Source organism: Rhamphochromis longiceps, linkage group LG12 (assembly GCF_057381845.1).
Source record: "Rhamphochromis longiceps isolate RC_006_pf linkage group LG12, R_longiceps_female_GT1.1, whole genome shotgun sequence".
Taxonomy (NCBI): domain Eukaryota; kingdom Metazoa; phylum Chordata; class Actinopteri; order Cichliformes; family Cichlidae; genus Rhamphochromis; species Rhamphochromis longiceps.
In genome coordinates this window covers 9,765,195-9,788,968 of record NC_140568.1, presented here as the reverse complement: position 1 = coordinate 9,788,968, position 23,774 = coordinate 9,765,195, and the positions used below count along the sequence as shown (strand labels likewise).

Sequence of the window (23,774 nt, the reverse complement as noted above, 5' to 3'; positions counted from 1 at the left end):
GGTAGAATTTTTGTTGTCATTCCCTGGGATAAAATGACTGTACCGATGTGTTTTGTGTTAGAACCACACAAAGATAAATGAGTTTTTTAAAAAACGGGGCAAGGATAAAAATATTTAACAGCCGTGTGAAAAGACCAGAATCCAATTCCCCACCTAAAGCTTACATTTTTGGAATCTTTTTCTATTTCTTTCCTGGAAAAAAAAGAAAGTTGTTGTCATGTAATCTATAAAATCCAGGACTGGACAGGCTGGACAAGAGCATCTTTAACTCCAAGTCAACCAGTTGACAAGAGTTGATGGCTGATTTGGCCATCTACTGCCATCTAGTGCAGTTATCTGTGATTTCCAGCTTCATAAAGTGAACTACAAAGCCAGGCTCACTTATCACCTCCATCAGATGTTTACTTTGATTCTGCAATTTCATTTAATGCAATATTCACTGCTACCTCTTTATCCCCTGGAAATGGCTTTCTTTCCTTAGTTCGCTGCCTGGAAGGAAACCACTATTTCCCAGCAGTATTATGCAGGAGCACAGTAATAGCCTGAAGAGATTTACACTGCACGCTGGATTTCAGTTGGTTTCCAAGGAGGAAAATTGTACATGGAACTTTAATTTCTCATGAATTCACATTACACATGAACTCCACCATTAAGACTAGTCTGATCTGTGAAAATGATAGTGGGATAAATGTCATCAAATGAATGCATTTGAGTAAACATATAAGAAATGGATGAGTGGAAGCCATGGATGCAGGAAATAGCCTCATCTGCAGATATATATGACCGACACAGAACACTCTTGTACAATTAATGAGCAAGCCTCTTGCTTACTTCTTCGTGTTTTTTTTTTTTTTTTTTTTTTTTGTGTATTGCAATAGGGCTAATTTATGGCGGCTACGGGCCAAGCTCCCAAACAAGCCTTAATAAGGACACAAAGCTGAGCTTTAGACTAGCGTGTTGTCGGTGTTAGAAGCTAAAGATGCATCTGGGTCTTCACTGATAATAGCTCATCCTTTCTTTTTCCAGTGGCTTTGATGGCTTACCGTCAGGGCAAAAGTAAACTCACCGGAGCCACACATTAGGGAGCGACAAAACTCATCCATCCCCGTTGCCTGGGCCACAGAATCCAAATATGTGCTGTAGCTTGGCAACAGTGCCCAAACAAAAGGTTCGCAGCTCCCGCCGGTCTGAGTTGTCTGACCGCCTCCGAGATGAGCCGACCCGGCAGCAGCCCTGATGAAAAAGGGGTCAGCCAAAATGGAGACCTAGGAGGTCAATGCCCACTGTTTACCAATACGCTCAACGCACCAGTGAGTCCCGAAACAAGGTTGTTATCCGCCTTCGCCAGAGATACCCAGGCCAGGAAAGTTGATCTGGCAGGCAGAGGTGAGTCTTATCACGTTATAGAGATAGATAGATAGATAGATAGATAGATAGATAGATAGATAGATAGATAGATAGATAGATAGATAGATAGATAATATAACTCAAACAGAAACAATGTTGTGCAACTTCAAATTTAATTTTAATGTAATTTTAAAAAATGCTTATGTCATCTCTATGTAGTTAGTAATCTCTCCTCCCCCCCCCCTAAAAAAAATACCGCAGGTTTTTTTAAACCACTATTCTAGTGGTAACTACATTAACTACAAACGTACACTTTACTCAAATGCACTGATGATCTCATGAGTCAGATCCAAACTTAGCAAACTTACATTAATATAGACAACAGCTATCGACAGATGTGAAGATCAAAGATGCAGACATTGTATGACATATTTACTTACTTATACTTACTTTTTAAATAAATAAACTTAGATATATAACTTTTATCCACAAAGTGCAGTTTGATTTTTAAATGTGAATTTAGTGAAGTACATCTGTTATAATTTAACACAGACAACATATGCTAATATAGGTGCTTTTATTATTATTATTTTTGTTGTTTTTGTTTTGTTTTTTGTTACAGGCTTGCTTTATTGCACATATAATGTAATGTGCCTCCACAGTTCTGCAATGTAGCTGGAAATACGTGAGCCGCATTATGGCAGGCAATATGTGAGCAGAAAGAAAAATACTGCTATATACACCGTGTAGCCTCCTCAGATTCTAATCTGAGCAGAGGACTGGTTCGCCGGTCACCAGTCAGTATCTTATTCAATGTAATAAGATACACCGAAGAAGATATTCAGTGCATCAGACACTGTATACTCATATCTTTATAGAAAGCCCGGTGAGCAGTACATTAAGATTTTCAGTAAAATCATTAATTGCCAGTCATGGCCTTTAACATTTATATTTTGTGTCAATGCTAAAAACAGGAAGCATTCATGAGATTGTACCAGTGGGTGTTTGAAGGGGCTTTTTAAAGCCTGGAGGTTGCATTTGCTCCCACTTTAATCAGCTACTTTGAGCCTAATAGAGAGCAGCTGAAGCTCTGCGTGAGCCTTCTTGAAATAGCTGCTAGAAACTCAGTTCTTGCCTCGCTTTGTACCTCATTTTCTCAGCCTTTGCTGACGCATACAGTGCAATAGCTGCTAAGGCCACAATTACGTGAGCATGTTGCAAGTAAATGATCTGTACCTTAAGATACTACTGCACTTGTTTAAACATTTTAACTCTTTGTTGCCACTTGTTAGAAGGCAACACAATTATTAAAGGGATTTTAATTTCAGTTTTTCGGCTCTGAGGGTGCGTTGTATTTTTGTGTCAGATTAAATATATTCTGTTCTTTGCAATACATGTTTTTGCAGAGTATTACAGCGAGGAGGGAAAACCCTTTGAATTGCGTCTGGTTGGAAAAATAAAGCAGCAGTTGAGCACTGATCCCACTCTTCATCCTGAGTATCCCTCTTCTCTTGGACTGAGAGAATTCACCAGGAAAGCCACAGAAGTTGCCCTTGGGAAGCATTCTAGGGCTATAGTGGAGAACCAGGTAATGTCAGCTACACACAGACAGCTCAACTCATTTGAACCTCGTTTTGCACAAAACAAAAACTAGGACTGATCATGCAGTCAGTCAGCACCGTCATTACTCGGAAAGACGTTATTTGCAGTTACTATAAGTAACTGCAGAATAAATCAATAGAAGATCAGCAAGCAAACATCATTTATATCAAAAAACTCTGCTGCTGGTATTTCCTGGCTTTCGCTGCAGGTGTTAGGTGTCCAAACTCCTGGTTTTACTGCTGCTGTTCGTCTTGGAGCTGAACTCTTGAGGTGCTGGTACGATCTCAGTGCTGACTGGTGTGGCCCGGTTTACCTCTCTTCCCCCTGTGATGGTAAATAAAAAAACCGCTTCTACTGAACAACATTTAAAGTGGAACAATTATGCCCATTTCCAGTTACATAATTGTATTTTTGGACTCTTCTAAAGTTGCCTTGCATAATACACAGTTCAAAACAAATCTTATGTATCTTCTTCTGGGCCGGGGTGTAGGGCTTTATTTTATATATATATATATATATATATATATATATATATATATATATATATATATATATATATATATATATATATATATATACATATATATATATATATACATATATATATATATACATATATATATATATACATATATATATATATATATATATATATATACATATACATACACACACCAATAATTACAAAAGAGTATGTCTTGTAAACAATCAGCGCTGTTTCCATAGCAACACAAGATTTTGAAAATGAATACATAAAGGAGACAAAATGTCAAGGATTCCACATCATTAGATAAATATCTGTCATAGAAAAATGCCCGCATGGAGCTCTGTGACTTATATCTTTATTTAATTGTGAAAAATAAGAAAAATAGTGAATAATAATGGTGGTAACATAAAACCACAGTCATCTAAGATGATCCACAACACTTGCGACAATGTTCAATGGACAGATGAGCCAAAATATGCTGTCTTTGGAGGAACACTCCAACACCAAAACCTCATCCCAGCCGTTAAGCATAGACTCATAAAACACTTCTTCCCAAAATGCTGACTTTTAAGTTATTTGATTATTTTCCGTGTAATTTTGTCACAGAAGTAGAATTGAAAATGTAAGCTTTAATGGAATCTGGTCAAATTTTACAGGAGAATGATTGAAAGCAGATGCATAAATAAAGGACATAAAATTCATTCAACTTAATGGCTGTGTCATGGCCTGAAACCTTTTTGTAAGGATAATTGGTTCCAAATTCCTCTACAGCAATCCCCCGACTTTTGCTGCCATAAGTGAGTCCACGAGTTACTGAACCGAGCCTTACTTTTTTCAGTCTGAGCTGTGAGTGATTACTCATTGTGTTTAATAAAGATATGAAACTGCTTGCCTTGTATTACACTGATTAAGTTAGGCTCCATCGGTCACTAGTTATTACTTAGATGAAGATCAGACCACATTTTTTGAGTAATTAATTCATAAATCCTGGTTCACATACTTTTCTTGTGAGTGTACATGCTGCGGACAAAAGTGTCATTGATCTTTAGGGGTTGGTACTGCTTTTATATCTAATAAGCCAGTATAATGTTTTGTCTTGATCCTCCCTGCAGACTCATTGGCTGGTATCTTCCAGGCAGCAGGGATCCAAGAGATCCGTGAGTATTATTACTGGGATGACAAGCAGCGGGGCATTTGTTTGGAGAGGCTTCTGGAGGATTTGGAGAGTGCTCCTGAGCACAGTGTTGTTGTTCTGTCAGCGTCTGCCCACTACCCGACCGGAGCAGACCTCTCTCAGAGTCAATGGGCTGTGATTACACGGCTCATTACGGTAACTAACTTGTGCATTTATGCTCTCCGACAGAAGCTGAAATTATTTTTATCAGACAAGCAGCTTTTCACTCATACTTAATTTAATTTGCTCTCCTGGCACTGTTTTTCAACAGAGCCGTAGACTTTTCCCCTTCCTCTTGCTGCCTACACAGGCACTCTGCTGTGGAGACATGGAGCGTGATGCTTGGCCTGTGCAGCACTGTGCATCGCTGGGAATGGAGCTTCTCTGCGCTCAGTCATTTTCCCATTGCTTTGGACTATATGGTGAGAACGTATGTGCACTGAAGGGGCCACACCTATCAAAATGTGCTTATTGCACAAACGAACACTGCACTCTGCGGTGAGAAAACAACTGCGCTGCCTGGAGCTGATACAAGTCAGTTTGAACTCTTTCTTTTCTGAATGAACCGACTCAAGGTAATTGACAAGAGCACCTCTTTACTTATCTTTGAACCATAATCGTCATCAGAAAAAGGCAGACTTCAGTAGCCATAGAGAGGAAAAATATTTAAAGGCCAAGCTTTACTATGCTGAGTGCATGAGATCAAATTTATCCAGTGTGCTCCAGGGACTGTGGATTGTTGCTGCATTCCCTGACTTTTTCTTCACCTAACCTGTCAGAAGAGCACCCTCTCCGTGTTGTGTGAGTTGAAGAAGTGAGTAAGAATATAAATAAATAAGAAACAAAAAAGGGAAAAAATTGCTGTTGTTGGACTTGCAGCCTTCACACTTGGAGAGAGTTGGCGCTTGTTTGCAACATTAAACTTTATTTCTGGTTTTAATATAATTTGACTAAAACATAAAAATGCAGAGGTTAACACATTTGCTTACATGTGAAGGAGGGAGGAGAAAAACAAAACAGCCGCAGGGGGTCACAAGCTAGTGTACTCCTTGTGCCGGTCCCACGCTCAGATAAATGGGAGGGTTGCATCCGGTTTCAAATCTGTGCTAAATCAAACTTGCAGATCCATCTGCTGCGGCGACCCCTTGGGAAATAAGGGAGCAGCTGAAAGTACCTGTGAAAAATAAAAATGCATATGTCCTCATTAGAGTCTTTTGCAAATCATGTTTCCAGGGGAGTTCATGTTTTTAGAAAGGGCTCCTCTGATCTTCGTAATTGGCTCTGGGATGAAATGTCGAAAATGAAATGTGCTGTTTTTCTGCGCTCATCTTTTAAACACAAGTTAGAAAGAATCAAAAAAGTGGCAACTAAACCTGCTTCATGTGCATCCAAAAGCATCTTTGCAATCTTTCATTTGTGACCCAGTGAATATTTACCAGAAAAAATGGAAAAACCTGACAGGCTTGCGGTGTATACTGATGCAAAGCATTTCTTTTCAGCAGAGCATAACGTTACTTCACTGCTGCTGGGACATTCTGTAGATTTCTTCACGTTGAGCTCATATTGTTTCCTTCACCAGGTGAAGCTGTTGGACACCTCCTGTGCGTCTTAAAGCAGAACTCCGTCCTGCTGCCCGTGCGGTCTCAGGCTGACAAAATAGTGAGATCACTGTGGGCCAGGCCATCCGTAGGAGGAGCACATGTTGTCACCACAGTGCTCAGTAACTCAGCCCATCTTGTTGAGTGGTGAGACATGCTGCAAATGATCTGGCATTTGAAGAATTTGGCCCGGACATTAGCTGTTGCTGTTTTATCAGTACATGTGTTGTATGTCTCTTGATGTTATGCATACACGCCCCTTTCCACCCTCATTTTTCATAGTGCAGATATTGAATTATATATATATTTTTCTCACTGTGTTCCCCAGGCAGGGAGAGGTTAAGCACATTGTTGAAAGGTGTATGCTGATCAGAGCCATTTTAAGAGAGAAGCTGAGGCTTTTGGGAACTCCTGGTCGCTGGGACCATCTGACTCAACAAGGTGGACTCTTTTGCTGCACAGGGTTAAATGGTAAAAACTGAAAAGCACTGTTTCAGCCCTCCTCTCAATTTTTTTTTAGAATTATGTTTCTCACAATCTAGAAGGACAAATGATTCACTGCATCAGCCTCGAACAAGGACAACATAAATGCTGTCTGATGTTCATAATTAGTTTTCTCAGCTCTTGCTTTGCCGCGATTCTCTGGAAGATCCTTTGAAACAGCTAATTGGCATTTGCAACACAATTTTTTAATGTATTCATAAAGTTTATCAGTGTCTGATGCACTTATTCAATCGCACACATTATGCACACATATGGCTTATACGAAGGCCATAACCCTGATCAGTCTACATTGAATTGCTGTTTGTGATTTTAGTTTGGTTCAAAAAATATAACTTGAAAACTTAACTGCTGAAGATATATTTTATGTAGCATTCATGTTTTAAACAGAGCTTTTCTTCACATGACAATAACATAGGTTGATACACTGATGAGCTTTCATGATTTTGCTTTTTTGTGACTGTTTTTTGGCCTTTTTAGGTGAGCAAGTAGAATTTCTGTCAAACAGGAGACGGGTGTACCTGCTTCCCGGCGGATGTCTAAACGTGAGCGCAATCAACTGCCGCAACCTGGACTATATAGCCGAGTCCATCCATTTGGCTCTGACCTCTTCACTCTGACCACGCAGCTTTTATCAGCATCCAAATTCTGTGGGCTTCACAATGAGTTTGGACCTTTCAAGTGTTTCATTAAAATGTTCCTTTTTAAGTTAAGTGTAATTATGATGTTACTTAAAAAAGGGATGTTTATGTTTCCAGTGCTCTGTTGGGTCAGCCATATCAGGAGATCTGCTGGAAGCTGTGGAGTGATTTTCCTGTTCAGTCTGTTTACATTAAGAGTTGATTGAGGTGTATATTTATATATTCTCACTTTACATATACGGAATGTGAACAGAAGGTAGTGTAGAAAACAAATTACTTTTTTTCCTTTTTATGGAAGATGTTTGCAGAAATTGTTTCTACACCTCAGTAAAAAATAGATTCATAAACAAATAAAAAAGAGTTAGTCACCGAGAGCTGCTAGACAGACCTTGTGTGTTTTGGACTTCTAGGGTAGCTTTTTGCCTTTAGTTCAATCATAATTACTAGCTGACAGCTGGCAGCAGTTCATCTTTAATGAAAAAATATTAGATTTATAGCCTTCTCAACTGAACATGATTATGAAAGTGTCTGGATATGAAGTGTTTACCTAATGTTATTGATAAATAAAATTTTTGTTAACCCTCAAAGTCAATGTACTGCTAACCTTGGACCCTAATGGTGCCCCATCATAATTTGTGATTTTTGGCTTTAAAAAATTGTTCTCACACATATTAGGAGCTCAAGCTCATACAATTTGGCTAATATTGCCTTACTTACTTACTTACTTACTTAACAGTTGCATGACAAAGGTAAATGTGAATACACTGGTGCACAGAACCAACATAGTTTTACAATTATCATAAGTGAGGTAATATGAAATATATCGATTTACTTTTGATAAAATGCACTCTTTGATAAATTAAGTCACTCAGAAACTCATCATCACCATTTGAGGCGTACATATCACATGTGGCCAAGAGGTAAAATTTACACAACCCCATTATACAGTGTAGGTATCGTTAGTTTGAGCAGGTTTTGTATGTTTCTGTGCTTGAATGGGTGAATCCACAGAATAGATCACACAAAATCTGGTGATCATTTTTGTCATCATTATGTTTTTTTTTTGTTTAGTAGTGGCTCCATAGTGTAGCGTCAATGTCAGTGTCACTTTTATTTATGTACGTTTAAAAGGTTTTTACATGTACACTTAAAAACCTGCGTAGGTCTACAATAACGTAAAGGCAATAATAATAAAATGTTACAGAGAAATACAAATCAATGCTGACACACAGACCTGTGAGACGGTTGTCATTGACCTCAGATCAGCAGACAGCTCGTTCCAAAGAACAGGAACACAGCAACTTTAAGCATCCTCAGCACACTGAGATCTAATTCTGGGATAGTTAAAAGATGTGCATCTGATGACCTGAGAGGTCTAATTGGATTATAGACACTGAGCAAGTTACAGATGTACTGTTTTAATCAGTTTTATTAGACCGAAAAGGATCCGAGCTGTTCTCCCCATCATGGTTTCCGTGCTAATGTACTAAAGAAATTGTTAGTTGTTGTTGGCCAAGGTGGTTAGCAAGAGCTAACGATGCTGAATCACTGAAGATGTTTTACTTGCTAATGCTAGCTGTGTTTCTGTATGAAGCGTAGATTGTAACTGATCCCAGAGCAGTCAAAGCAGACTGGCAGCAGCTTGCCTCACATGCTGATCTCCCATTAGTTTACATTCATATACCTGCAGTTTAGGCACACTCCCCCCCCCCGTGTTTAGATGTTATGCCGTCACCTGACGTGATTTAGACACTTTCGGGGTTGTTAAGTTGTTTACATATCAATTATATTTTCACCAGTTGTTTTTGCTGTTGAGAATTTTAATTATAACTTTTGTATTATGGTTTCTCAACAGTACTTGTTTGTTTTAATTAGTTTACTGGGGTTTTTTTAAAAAGATTTTTCTAAAAAATAAATAAATAAAAAATTGATAACTGTAAACCACCACGGCAGACCCGATGGCATTTTCATGCATCGCAGCATCATTTATTCTTACAATAGTCACACAGTTGCTGTAACACCACATTCAACGGCTGCAGCTCTCCCGCTGCCAGCCATAGTAATAATAATGCTAATATTGAAAAAGGAAACATCACAAAAACACTTAAGGTCATGAAAATTAATTGAGATTTAGCAGTTCAATGACGCATCCAGCTTGTTTATTGAAAAGTATCGGTATCAGCGACACTGACTCGTATTTACTTGGTATCGGATCGATACCAAAATATGCAGTATCCCACACCACTAGTTAACAGCACATGGCCACGCCCTCAAAATAGCTGCAGTTTTCTGTGAGATTGAAACAAGCACAGCTTTCAGCGACAGCATGGCCACAAGATGGCAATAATGTGAAGGATGGATACATATATTCATTGCAGATGAGAAGCTGTGCTGTCTAAGGACAGGATTACTTTGCTTGTTGACTTTATTAATTTGTCAAACAAAATGCCAGGTTTCCTGCCTTATCCACTGTTTTCAGATGAAGGAATAGTAAGTATGAACAAATTTACTTTTGCAGACTTTTTGGACTATGTCCTTGTCTCTGTCCAGTTCTAAAAGGCTTCTAGATATCCAGCAGTCAATCAATGCTGCTTATTAATTTGTGAACAGGGGTTTTGATCATCAGAGGAAAATATTACTGCGTATCATCTGCATAAAAAGGTAGGATATTTTACAAATATTTATCATACTGCAACATGGGAGCTGGAGCTAGGGTTTAAAAATCAAAAATCATAAAGTGAAAGATCTCCAGTTGAAGCCTTGGGTGACACATAATTCCCTTCAGGTCTGTGTCAGGAAGATCATCTGATATAAAGTAAATCTGCCAAATCAAACACGCAGCAACATACAACAACCTGCAGGCTTGACCCCTTGTGAATAATTAAGTCAGCTTGAAACTTTCCTGACACCCCCCTCCCTGTTTTACCAACTTTGTTTTCTCCTTCTTCCTTTTTTCTTCTCCCCCAGGGCATTTTTTATTTACAAATAACTGGAGATTGTACTTTTATCTGTTCAGGATCCCAAATTCCAATGTAGACTTAGTCCCTAGACAATAAATTCTAGATGGTCTGGCAACATTCGCTACATTATAGTTGTCAGTATCAACAGTGGTACTAAACATAATGGTAATTATGAATATTTATCTATTTATGAACTTCAAGCATGTGTAGTGGTGCGAGTCTATATCCCACTAAATCCCCGAACTGTCATAATGTCACATCCTTAGACCTAATTTTTCAAGATGGGCATTCATTATGTTATCATATCCTTAAAAATGAAATTATTATTGTGTTAGCACAGAAGTGTTTTCCCCATAACATTAAAGTGCCTCTATAATTCTAATCAATTAAGTAATTCTTATGCTGTAAGACCATCATTTTGGTATCATATGTGACTTACAGTTGAATTGTTGTGGCACTTTTTTTCACCCAAACATACATTTTTGGTTACTTTTTTTTTAATAAAGGACAATTAAGATCTCTTTTAAGGTCTTTTAACTTATCTATAAACTCTAGTTTTTATAACATACATGGTACAATGTTTTACTGTGGCTTAATTTATGCTGTAAGTAACAACACTATGTTCTATAATATGATCACCAGTCACTCAGCAGGGCTTAATTGAGAGCTTGTGGATTAACGGTTAACCTTTCATATTTACTGAAAGCACTCCTGCTTCGTGAATTCACTGCAGCTACTGTGAACATCATTCAGACAAAATACTCTGAATTGTGCTGATAAACATGCTGTAGACTCAGCAGATTTCAGCTGCCTTTATTATTCACCAAGGCTGAACAACCCTGACTGCTGTGACAAGCATCTGCACTTCACTCAATAGGTTCTGATGTACCATTGTGCACCACAAACAACCTTGAAGGTTGTTTGGCCACTGCTCTCAGGACACGACTGCGCGATTAAGAACTGAATTGATATCCGACTGCTAACAAGAAAGATAAGATTAGACAAATGAGGAGCTTTTATCCAACTAACATCGTGTTCTGAGAAGCGCTGTTGTCATTTGTGAAATTGAAATGTAAAATATCAACTACTTTTCTCAATGCTACAGGTAAGAGAATTTTTCTGTATTGTGTCTGTGTTTATGTTGGATCATTCGGGTCCTCTACCTGGCATGGTTCGATTTTTTTTTAAGCATCTCCTTTTTCTTCAATTAAGAAACATTTCCACTTAGAAATGAGTGGTATTTTCTTCTTTGGTTATGAAAAACATGTCTTTTTTTCTTTCTTTCTTTTCTCTTTTTTTAGGAAAACACATGGCTTTTATCCAACTAACTTTATATCCTCAGGGGCCCTATTTTCATTTGTGAGATATGCCATTATTGTGCGTGTTGTTCAGTTCTGAGTAACAGGTTACAACAAGGTATTTAATGGAGGCAGTGTGCTAGCTCTTTTCATTTCGGTGACCCTGAGAGAACAGCGAGGATAATCAACATGCACCACCATCACAGAGTCTGAGCCATTAAATCCTATCTAGACCTCTTTGAGTTGTATCTGACCATTTTTGCATGTACACAGTGTTGCAGATATTTACTCCTATCAGGGGTTTCAGGTTTTTGTTAGTAATAGGTTACAGGCATCGTTATAGTATGCTTGCAGTTATCCAGACAATCCTGAATAAAGAGCATTACTGTAAATCTGACAGTTGCACAGAGTAAACAGAAGAAGGTATTTTTTCCTTCCATCTAATTTTTAATAGAAATCACTCAGGTTTTTAACAGGTGGAACTTCAGGATTTATTAATTGTTTGTCCTGGACAGCCCTGCCTTTTGTCTAAGAGAGTAAAAAACATTAATTGGTGCTTCTTTATAGAAAGACAACCTTTATGAAAGGTTTGCAAAGTGATTTATGAATGCAGATTCATCCAACCATCCATCTTTTCCTTATCCAATTCAGAGTCACAGTGGAGATTTATATATAAAAATTCATCTGTAAATCCCTCTTACACTGTTTGTGCTTTGTTTTATAGACACGTGCAGTTCATTTGTATTACAAAAGGAACTCATTATGGGCCTGATATGTATTATCAAACAATATTGTTGCACCAGGATAAGCCTGATTACTGAGCTGGCACATTACACTGATTATTATCCTTGTGGGTTTCTCTGGGTGAGACATAAAATAGAGAAAATTGCCATTATCTAGTGAAGATAATCATGTCAAATAGAAAAGTCTTGGACTTTTGTATTAGTAGTAACTTTAAGTCATCACTGAGCAGACCCAGGAGAGTCTTTCATGACCTCCAGGTTAAATAATTTCAGCTGACCTGGTCTTCAGGTCCACTTGAATGTGTACGTATGGATGATCACTGATCAGTTATGACCCATGAACACTGAACAAATATGAACAAAATCAAACAAAACCAGAGCAAAACACAATTGAAACATAAATGCCTGACAGTTACTGTCAAACTGTCAAGCAGTAATAATAATAATTTCAAGTGGAGAATGAATCACACAGAAATTATCTGAAATGTGTGATTGTCCCTGACAGTAAAAATTGTGAATACAGCCATGAACTGCAGATTGTGAGCATTTAAAATCTTGGCATTAGTTGACATCATTTTTTAAAGGTAACGATGGGGGTATGGCCTGTTTAAAGACAGGTGACTCCAAAGAGTCAAAAAAGTTGGTGATAAAAACAAAGATCAGTCTCCTGATTTTGCAGAGGAGTTGTTTGAAACTCAATTGCTGTGCATACTAATGCATATCAGTGCGTAACTACTAATACAGCCTCATTGTTTATCTGAAAAAGCATTTGTTAACACCTCCAGTGTCCAAATTATAGAATTTAACCGAGGACTTTGGTCATGGTCCTGTTGTTTTGCTCGTTTTGTTGTGTTCTTAGTGCTTTCAGCATCTTGATTTTCTTGTGCCTTCTGTGCTCGTGTTCCTCTGTCTCTGCTTTCATGTACGGTAGTTTGCTACTTTGTTGTTGTGCTTTTTAAAGTTTAGTTTTGTCATGCATCTTGTTCTAGTTTTCCTTCCTGCTCTTTTTGCTTCTTTTCAATTTTGGTATTCTTCAGTTCATTATATATTTATTATTATCTAATTTGGGTGCTTTTTAAAATCAGGAAATGTCAGACGATGATATTTGTAAAGGTGAACTGGAGGTTTTTAGCATGTTATCAGAAATATTTTAACAGTGTCGCTCTAAAACATTCAATGGGCTGCAGTAAATTAAAAAACATCATCACTGAGCACCGACTCATGTGTTACTGTTTAGTTGTGACCTGATCTGTAAAAGCCTCATTGTGTCTGCATCAGTGAGTCTATCAGTAAAAAACACTCATCATGCAGCCTGCTTGCATAAGACAACTGAAACTCATTGAGGTCAGATCACCTTAATTCACAGACAAAAACCACTGCCTATGAACTAGATTCATCTAAGATGAAAGCTGCCAGGTGCCAGATGCTATCATTTTCTTTCAAAGTTTATTATTAATTAAGTTTCAAGCTGGTATTTGTGAAATTGTATTGTTTAATATAAGCCTTTAAGCATAGTCCACAAATTCTCAAAAGGGTTGAGCTATTCCAGAAACGTTATTTTTGTGCGTGCTTTATCTCACTTCACTGTGGACAGTGACATCGGTGTTCCAGCAGTTTCCGGTTAGTGGCTGGCTTGCGCCTTGGTGGTTCCCGGGTGTTCCTGAACATCCTAACCAATTTCTTCTTATTTCAGGGTGACAATTTGTTTTGTGTTTTCCAAACTTTGGCCAAATGATGTCAAATCTGAATAAACTGCAGTTAAGTGCAATTGTTTAAACCGAGGATCTGGGAAGCTGTTTATAAAACCCATTAAGACAATTTAGTGTCTGGAATTGCCTCTCCAAAGCCCCAACCTCGACTCTACTGAAGATTTGTGGACTATACTTAAAAGCCAGGTGTGTGCCAGGAAACCAGCCAGTTTACATGGACTCTATTAATTCTGCCAACAAGCCAGAATTATACTAGAATTTTGTTGACTTCCAAAAATGCCTGGGCGAGGTGCAACTTGCCAAAAGACATTTAACTACGTTAGTGGGGATGTCTGTATAAATTTGAGCCTGTATGTAAACTTTTGACCCGCACAGGGTCAAAAGTAAAAATCCAAAATAAATTCATTAAAGATGTCTACTGAACAATCATTCCAACCTGGAAAATGAACAGAAATCCGTAAAAGCCCCAAATTACCATCACATTCGTGCCCATGATGAGTGCATGCAAACTGCAATTGCATTTCAAATGTCCTTCAGCCTTCAAAGAACTTGAAGGTTGAAGTATTTGATAATTCTGCAGGTAGGTGAAACACCACAGTGACTCATCATACCTTCTTCTTATTCATTGCTCAGGGTCTGAAGTTTTGATTTCTTCACACCGGCAGTGGCCGTGGAGACAAGTAGTCTAAAAATTACACAGTCCCCATGAAGCTCAGAACACAGTGACAGATTCTAATGCTGTTCATTCCTGCTAGTGCAAAAAAGGTCACATGGTTGTCACTCATCAGCAAGTTTTAGTATATGACAGAAAAAAAATTAAAGAAAGAAAAGAAATTCATGCATGTTAAGTTGTTCTTCTCTCACAAGAAACAATCTTCTGGGATGGTGCACTCTATAGCGCTTGACTAAACAGCATCTGTTCATTATTGATTCAATGAAAAGACACAGTAAAGCCTTTTAATAAATCCAGGCAAGTGTTAGAATCTGACATGATCAAACTAAAGCAGTGTTCAGTCTGAACAGCTCTGAAAGTCTCCGTTATTGTTAAACGATGGCAAAGATGGCTGCAATATTCTCCTTTAGCTTATAGTATTTTCCTATCCCGAACCAAAAAAAAGGCTGCCCTATAGTTTACTAAAGAGGTAGGAGAGACCGGGGATAGTTGTAACGTGGGTCAGTTGTAACACTTCCAATTTCTCCAATCAGGGCTAAGTTTCAAATGATGTGATTCATCCTGCACATGCCCAATTCAGTTCTGCTGTCACATGTGAAAAATTAGCACATTTTGTCAAACACAGACAATTTAACATGAAAAAAAAGTAATTTGTATGCCAAAAAGTAAGTATTTCTACTTTATTTCAATTTCTAATAGCATTATCTGCTTTGCAGTTAAACTCATCAAACTTAAATTATGTTGGGGATATATTCTGTGTAGGTCTTTAGTGCTAATGTTTTAGCCGTTGGCTGTAATGTTAGCTAGTTCATGGCTATAGGAGTCTGGGTCAGTTGTAACAGCAACAGTCTGGGTTAGTTGTAACAATAACGCAGATGTTACAACTAACCACACTATTACTTTAACTTATATTAAACAAGTTGGGGCAACGACATCAGCAGAGAGAGGTTCACTGGTCGCATTTGTATATGCGGTTAATGCCATTGGCAACACAATTCCTCCACTGTTTGTGTTCCAACACATACATTATGCAGACCACTGTGTCAGAGATGGACCAGTAGGAAGTACTGGTAGTGGAAATAAATCAGGATGGGTGCACGAAACAGATTTCCTCATCTTTCTGAAGCACTTTGCAAACCACACCAAGGTAAGCCATGATAAAAAGTAATGGAATTGCGGTGCTGGTGCACAACTACATTTTTTCAGCTTCATTGTTATGTTCAAAGGTTGGTGCAAGAGTTGTAGGTTATAATGCCCACTGAGCCAATGAGGCCAAACTCAAGGAAGACCAACCAAAATTAATGAAATATTCAGTTGCAGAAAATTCCATAATTTGTCTTTTTTGGGGGGTTGGTATATGTTCAAAACCTTGATTTCTGCATTCTGTCACTCACACACACACACACACACACACACACACACACACACACACACACACACACATATACAGCTTTCATTGTGTTACATTTTACCCCAGGATATGTTACAACTAACCCAGACTGTGGGGTTAATTGTAACATTTCACTCTTTGTGTTTGAGATCATACCATGCAATGGGTAAGTGTGCTGCAGAGAAAATAGCTGCACTATTTAATAGCGACGACATGTAAATACTTTGCATTACATTTTGAATCCACTACCTTAAAAGAGCTCTAATTTACAGACAGAAATGTCAAAAATGTTACAACTATCCCCTGTCCCCCCTATTTAGTTTTAAAGGCCAAAAAACAACTTGTTATTTTCCTGCAGTGGTACTTTGCCAGTTAATGACTTCAACAACAGTTCAGGCTGCTGCTTTCTTGGCACACTTTGGGCCCCTTTTGTAGCAAATGAGGATTGTTTAAATGTCACAGCCTGTCTGAGTGCTGATGCTGACTATTTCAAATCTGTGAAGAATGTTTCCAGCATCTTGTTAAATCCATGCCACCAAGAATTGAAGATGATTCCACTTTAGTTCCACAATTCCTCAGTGCTGTGTTTTGACTACTTTGAGGACCCTCAAGGATAAATCCTAGCTTAACGCTGACTTTGCAGATACTACTCACTGGTGGCTGAGTGGGAACTGCATGGTGATTTTTCCATGCAGAATGAAAAGTGAGGAGAGTTAACCTGAATTGATCGCACTCACTCGAAACTCTCTAGCTTTAAATGGACGGTTTGAAACCCCAGACACACTGAGCACAGCATCTGCCGTGGACGTCACACCAGGATCCCCCTGATCAGCTGGCTTCAGGTTGTTGATTCTCAATCAATTTGCTAATGACAACAAAAAAGCTCGGATCGTTTCGCCTCTGCCCCCGAGAGTTAGTTTGCACAAATCAAACATCGTGCTTGCAGAACCTCCACCTCTGACTGTTCTCCACACAAGGGCCACGAAAAACTGAGACATCACATTACGCCACCTCTTTATCAGTCTGCCCCTCTGTTCCTTTTACAAATATTTATAACAAAGGAGGATAGTTCAAGCACAAGCGCCATAATAGCAGTAACCTTCTCTTATTCCACAGAATATTGAGCCGTCTTGGCGTGGGCATAAATCATTCTTGACTTAATGCAACAGATTGTATGGAAATAAAACCGTTATTCATTTTTTAAATTATCCATTAATAGAAATGATCAACAAATACCGTGGAGAATGTTTGCTATAGAATCTGCCACAGCAACTTGAAACTACAGGAGCAGGAGAACATGCAGGAATGGAGCTGCAAAGTCTCTTTAACCACCTGCTCTGTCCTTGCTTTTGAAATCAGGTGTACAGTCTGCAGGGTTTTATTCGGGCTTTTCAGGCCACACCATCTTCCAAGGAGACGCGTCGGAAACGCCGTCCAGTCATCACAGCTGTCACTCAAGTTTGGGGCAGATATATAAGCGAGACTTCCTCCCCCAGTCAGCCGGACTGCACCTGCTGATCACCACACACACCCACACTCACACAAACACTTGATTAATTAAAACAACTGAAGTTGTTACAGTGCACGTTAATGAAGGATTCGGAATGCATGGCTGTGCTTGGTGTCCGTAAACCTATAAGCGTGGATTTGTGTGAGAAGCGCGCATCTCTCCACAGACGCACAGAAGCTCCGAGCTGGATATTCCGTGCGCTGGAACACTGAGACATCTGTAGACGGTAGGTGTGCTGCTTTGGCTTGTAATGTTGTGCAAATTTAAATTGACAAAGTCTAACTGCATCTAAAGTCAGCACGTCGAGTGTGAGAAGAGCGGAAATGATGCAGGCACGATGCAACGTGCTTTTTCTCCTTGGAGACATTTGAAAGTTATTTAGAGGATTTTTAATCACTTGCGTTTTGTCATCGGTATGTCCGACAGTTTTATAGCTGTCAGTCCACTCGCTTTATCTGCGTCGAGGTATTCCAGAGCTGACCCTGAAACTGTAAATATTTCCAATGCTTTTAAATGGTGATATGTTCTTTAAAATGTATGAGATCACGCTACTGGTACCAGCGTGCGTTATTATTATTTTCTCTCCTTTTTTTCTTAGCATAAGGAATACGGGAGTGTTAAAACAAACTAATAAAAAAGAAATATCGGGTCTTTTTGGCGCAGGAAACGAGCTTTGTGCCAAAAATCTCTGACCTATTTTTCCTGTAACATTTTTCCTGTGGACAAACGTGTTACATTCATTTACTCTCACTCTCGTCCATTGATGAACAGCGACTCATATGTGAGTTTTCTCTGTCCACTGTTCACAGTGTGGCGTAACTTCAGGACATAAATTGCTGCAATCTACGGTGTTCAGATATATAAACAATTAACTAAGGATCACAAAAGCAAGCACAGAGGCAAAAATATCGGGCAAATTCTCTAAAATCGAGAAAGACCAACCCAAATTTTTAATCTTTCTTAGAGACACAACAGTGTGGGGTTGTGTACTGGTTACTTGAGATATTGTGATGGACTGCCGTCCTTACACTGCACCTTCTGGCCATTTTCCCCCCTGTAATATTTCCTGGCAGTTCAAATATTCAGCCTCCACTGCTGGTTTTTTCTTCATCAACATAAATTTCTTACACAGTCTTGGCCAAATGTGTCCTTGCTGGGTGAGTTTATTATAGTGCTTATATTATCCTGCGTTTTTTTTGTTTTTTGTTTTTTTGGCATGAATCATTTAAATTCCCTCACTTGAGTATATATGCTGAACTGATTTAACAGGGACCAACACCTCTTGTGCTGACCACATAAACACTGCACATACATGGTGCATGGGGAGATAATGGCGTGAGTCATCCAGCAGCATTTGCTTTGATATTGAGTGTTTGCATGGAAGTTTTGTGGAACTGACTGGGAAATGACTAGGCCCTACTCGTCTGAGTTACACTGAAGTAATAACCCCAGTTCATTTTGGTTTCTGCATGTAGTTAGTCAGTAAATTGTCACCGTAGTCTAATAAAAGGAATTTGCTTTCAGCATAGTGGGTTTTTTGTTTTTTGTAGCTACACAGGAGGAAAAAAATCATTTACTTCAAGGACAAGAAAAATAATTGGACAAAGGCTCATGAAGCTGCTCAGCCTGTCTGCAGGCCTGTAATAAAAGGAAAAGCGTTCTCAATCACTTTGCCTGTTCTTGTTTGCACATGTCTCCCTTGGCCAAATTTGACATTTCACTGTGCATGTTGAACTGTACTTGACTCTGTTTATGATGTCATCTCTGTAGGCTCACACCATCCTTTCAGGATGGAGGTTTCGGGCAGTGGGTGGGCAGCTGAGCTCACCCCTCCGTGTGTGACACAAGCTGCAAATGGAAACGACTCTGGTCAGGTGTTTGAGGTGGCGCTGCAGAACAGCTCCTCCAAGCGCAGCCCCCAGTTTGCGGGCGTGGAGCTGCTGCAGTCCTTCAAGCTGCTTATCATTCCCTGCTACACCCTCGTGGCTCTGGTGGGCGTCTTTGGCAACTACCTGCTCCTCTATGTCATCTGCCGCACTCGCAAGATGCACAACGTCACCAACTTTTTCATTGGAAACCTGGCTTTCTCTGACATGCTGATGTGTGCTACGTGTGTCCCCTTCACGCTGGCCTACGCCTTCAACCCACACGGTTGGGTGTTTGGTCGCTTCATGTGCTACCTGGTGTACCTCATACAGCCGGTGACGGTGTACGTGTCAGTGTTCACCCTCACTGCCATTGGTGTAGACAGGTAAGTCACAATGAGTCAGAATGCAGTGGGAAAAACTGTAAGTAAACCTCCAGCATCTCGCTGGCATGCAGCATGCTGTGTCTGTGAGAAACAATGTACAAACAAGGACAAAAAACTTTTCATCATGAAGCGTTTGTAAACCAGCTCTAGTTATCCCTCAAAAACAAAGCTAAATATAGCATTCATTTTGCACACAACACCTAACAATGACTGTTGTCTCAAAGAAAATAGACACTTTCAGCAGCCGCTGTTTTGACATGCAGTGGCAGGATAAACGGTAATTGTAATTACTATTTTGATGGTTCAGGACCCCCTGCTACTTGCTTGTTTGCTTGAATGACTGTGAAACACTAAATAGCATGGCACCCTAACTGATTGTTATCAATAACACCTGTGTCTACCTTGCCATGCTACACCACGCATCAGTCTAGCTGCTGTGTGAAGGACCTAGTGAACAAGTTTCCGGCTTCAGATGCAAATTCACCTTGATGTGGTGAGTTTTTATGTCATCTGTAAAACCAACAAAGATTGTTTTTTTTCTTAAGTGCAAACATGACATGAATGTGCATAATGGCTCAAAAGACAGAGGACCAGAAACACCAGAGAAGGGTGAAAGTCCAAAACCTGAGACTTTAAATCAAGCAGGTGGTCACTGCGACAAAAAGGCAGACCCTCAAATCTAAAACAGGTGAAGGTCATTCATGACAAGAACTTACAAAGAACACAGTGGTATCTCCCTAAATGCAATACAGTATTAAATTATTTGGTTTTAGCTAAAGTGCGCATCACCTACTATTGATGTACAACTTCACTGCTTTGTAAAGTAGACCTATCATGCTCTTAAGCAGCTCTGCATGATTCACAGTTCAAAATAATCCTTAATTACCCTATACCACACCTTGTTTCAACCTGTATTCGTTTTGAGTCATCTGCCCTTCAAAACTGGGTCGTATTCACAATCAAGGAGAAAAACAATCTTTATTGATTTTACAGCTACCACAAAAAACGACTACATTGAGGTGCAACTGTGGAACTTCTGATCTGGCTCTTAAACACCAGATTTGAAAGGCAGGTGGGCGGGGCTTCTGCGCTCACAGACAGAGCTGTCTGCCTACGATGACTGTACTTTCACTAATGTCTTACAGAGCAAGAGTAGAAAAACTGAATATAACTCTGTGTAAAACTGAGGGATCCAAGCTTGAGCTTTGAGCTTGTTTATTTATTGTCAACATCTGCTGTTGTTGCACATATGACAGAAAATAAGGAAAGACATTTGAAGCTACTCTACTAGTCTAAATATTCTGCACTAATTCAATCAGTTTAGTGCTACCTAAATGTAAGTCTGTCTGAATGAGGACATTATTGTTAAGTGAAGCTCTGTCGGACTCGTGTGTCTGTTTCAGTAACCCAGCACACATCTAGGCTTATCCATTCACCTTGGTTGCAGTGACAGAGCTGAATTAGATTTATTATTTGTGAAGCTTAAAACATGTTACTTTCCTGGTAACAGACAATTTAGTATTGATGTTGTGCTGCTGCCATTTTTCAGCCTGTATTATCCGTTGTCCTTAACAGCATATGGTAATTTGTGCGCTGATTACTGTCGCTCATATTGACTGGTAAATGTTGTTTGTCTTTGCCCCTGCCAATTACTGATTCCATCATTTTCTATCCACATTTCCTTTGCTCCTTTTTACTCATGGACTCCGCAGATACTATGCCACGGTGCACCCTTTGAAAAAGCGGATCTCGGTCTTGGCGTGCACCTACCTCCTGTCTGGGATCTGGCTGTTGTCCTGCTGTCTGGTGGCCCCGGCTGTGGCTCACACCTACCACGTGGAATTTAAAAATGAAGGCTTCACCATCTGTGAGGAGTTCTGGATGGGCCAGGAGAGGCAGCGGTTGGCCTACGCCTACAGCACTCTCTTCATCACCTACGTCCTGCCTCTGTCGGCCCTCTGCATCTCTTACCTGTGCATCTCCGTCAAACTGCGGAACTGCGTCATACCCGGCCACCACACAGAGAGCCAGGCAGAGGCTCAGCGCGTTCGCAAACGCAAGACCTTCCGTCTGGTGTCCCTGGTGGTGGCGGCATTTGGCATCTGCTGGATGCCCATCAGCGTGTTCAATGTCCTGCGTGACATTGACATCGATCTGATCGACAAGCAGTACTTTCTACTCATTCAGCTGCTTTGCCATCTGTGCGCAATGAGCTCATCCTGCTGTAACCCTTTCCTCTACGCCTGGCTGCACGACCGCTTTCGAGCTGAGCTTCGCAAAATGTTCACGTGCCGCCGTCGCATTGGCATCTCAGCCAACAACTGCGCCACAGCCAGTGTGGTATTGTGAAGCTTTTGTGTTTTAAGCTGAAACTGGGTACCCACACTCATCTCATTTTGGTAAAGCAGTGATAATATTTAAAACAGTCAGAATTAGAGCAGCCTAGGCATAGATGGGATAGGGTAGGAGTCTAATGTATGATGATCCAGCTCTTAGCCGGCATCCATATGATATACAAACTAAATTAGTAGGATACTGTCAAACATGTCCCTGTGTTGTTGATCAGACAGAGATATAGCATTACAATCCAGAGATATGCTCCATCACTCCTCTTTTCAAACTCTCCAGGATTGTTTAACACAATACGATGCTTTAGGAACAGGAAATAAGTTTACTGGTACTGATTTTCAAGAACAAGGGTGATGTGCAGAGCTGTAGAGGAATAAAACTCATGAGCCACACCATGAAGAGATGGGAAAGACTGGTTGAGGCTAGGCTGAGAAAAAAAGGTGATGATAAGTGAGCAGCAACATGACTTCATGTAGAGTAAAGAGCACTACAGATGTGATGTTTGCTTTGTGTTGTCCCTGGTTCGTGACAGAAGGATAACAGCAAGAGTGAAAAGGAAAGTTTGCAAGATGGCAGTGAGACCTGCTATGATGTGTGGTTTGAAGACGTGCTGGTGACAAAAAGACAGGAGGCTGAGCTGGTGGTAGAATTGAAGATGCTAAGAAAAGAATTACCAGGAGGGACAGGATTAGAAATGAGCAGACAGAGTTAGAGAGAGACAAGCTCGAGAGGGCTTGAGAGGGTTTGACATGTGCAAAAAAGAGATGGTGGATATATTGGACAAAGGATATTAAAGATGGAGCTGTAAGACAGGAGGAAAGAGACAAGATCAGATCAACCGTGACAGAGGATGCTGGGGATGAGATGGAGGGAGATCTGCTGTGGCGACCCCTAAAGGGAGCATCCAAAAGAAGAAGAGTAAGATTTACTTTTGGCATCTTTTTAAAATCTAGGATTTTATGAAAACATGTCCTCTTCACAAAAATACAGTAAAATGCAAATATTATAGATATGAATTTTAAGGAGCTCAGTCCCAACTCATTTATTTATCATTCATGCAAGAGAAGAGGCTGTAAACATAAGATTATTGTTGTTCAGCATCATATGTAAATAAAATGGAAAGTATGAAACGTAAAGTTACTAGACTTGGTACTGGGTGAGGAACATCTAAAGTCTTTAATGAAATAATGTCAAATAGATCACGTTTCCAATAAGTTATGAAGGATTTGAAACATATTTAAGAGCGCTTAATGCTTAATGAGAGTGCTTCACCTCTAGAGGGCGCCACGTATGTGAAAAGTTCAATTGGCTGCAGTTCGTGTGATCTAGGGTCATAACAGTCAGTTCCTTAAAAGTGAGTATGATTGCTTGCAATGGCGTGCAAATACATTTGAAGATATTTCATATAAATATATATATATTCTCCAGTTTTGCGCGTGATGGCTTTGCCCTCAGCTTTCGTGGCATCCCAGCTTTCCCCACCGTCTGTTTTGAATCCCCACGTGCCCAACTCTTACTTGGCATATTCACAGCAATTCGTA

The 23,774-nt window shown here is 39.7% G+C and overlaps 2 protein-coding genes across 2 annotated transcripts; both read left to right on the top strand.

The window, feature by feature from the left end:
* The first annotated feature begins 1,211 nt into the window (after positions 1 to 1,211).
* LOC146656888 (aspartate aminotransferase, cytoplasmic-like) lies at positions 1,212 to 7,831 on the top strand. The gene is made up of 8 exons (XM_085426869.1): positions 1,212 to 1,386; positions 2,754 to 2,935; positions 3,158 to 3,281; positions 4,549 to 4,766; positions 4,882 to 5,032; positions 6,190 to 6,355; positions 6,537 to 6,679; positions 7,190 to 7,831. The coding sequence occupies exons 1-8, from the start codon at positions 1,212 to 1,214 to the stop codon at positions 7,327 to 7,329; spliced, it is 1,299 nt and encodes a 432-aa protein (XP_085282995.1). The 3' UTR covers positions 7,330 to 7,831.
* An 11,580-nt stretch (positions 7,832 to 19,411) lies between these two features.
* On the top strand, positions 19,412 to 22,233 carry LOC146656887 (prolactin-releasing peptide receptor-like). Its single transcript, XM_085426867.1, has 2 exons — positions 19,412 to 19,884; positions 21,597 to 22,233. Exons 1-2 carry the CDS (start codon positions 19,424 to 19,426, stop codon positions 22,231 to 22,233), a joined length of 1,098 nt encoding a protein of 365 aa, XP_085282993.1. The 5' UTR covers positions 19,412 to 19,423.
* The last annotated feature ends 1,541 nt before the right edge of the window (positions 22,234 to 23,774 follow it).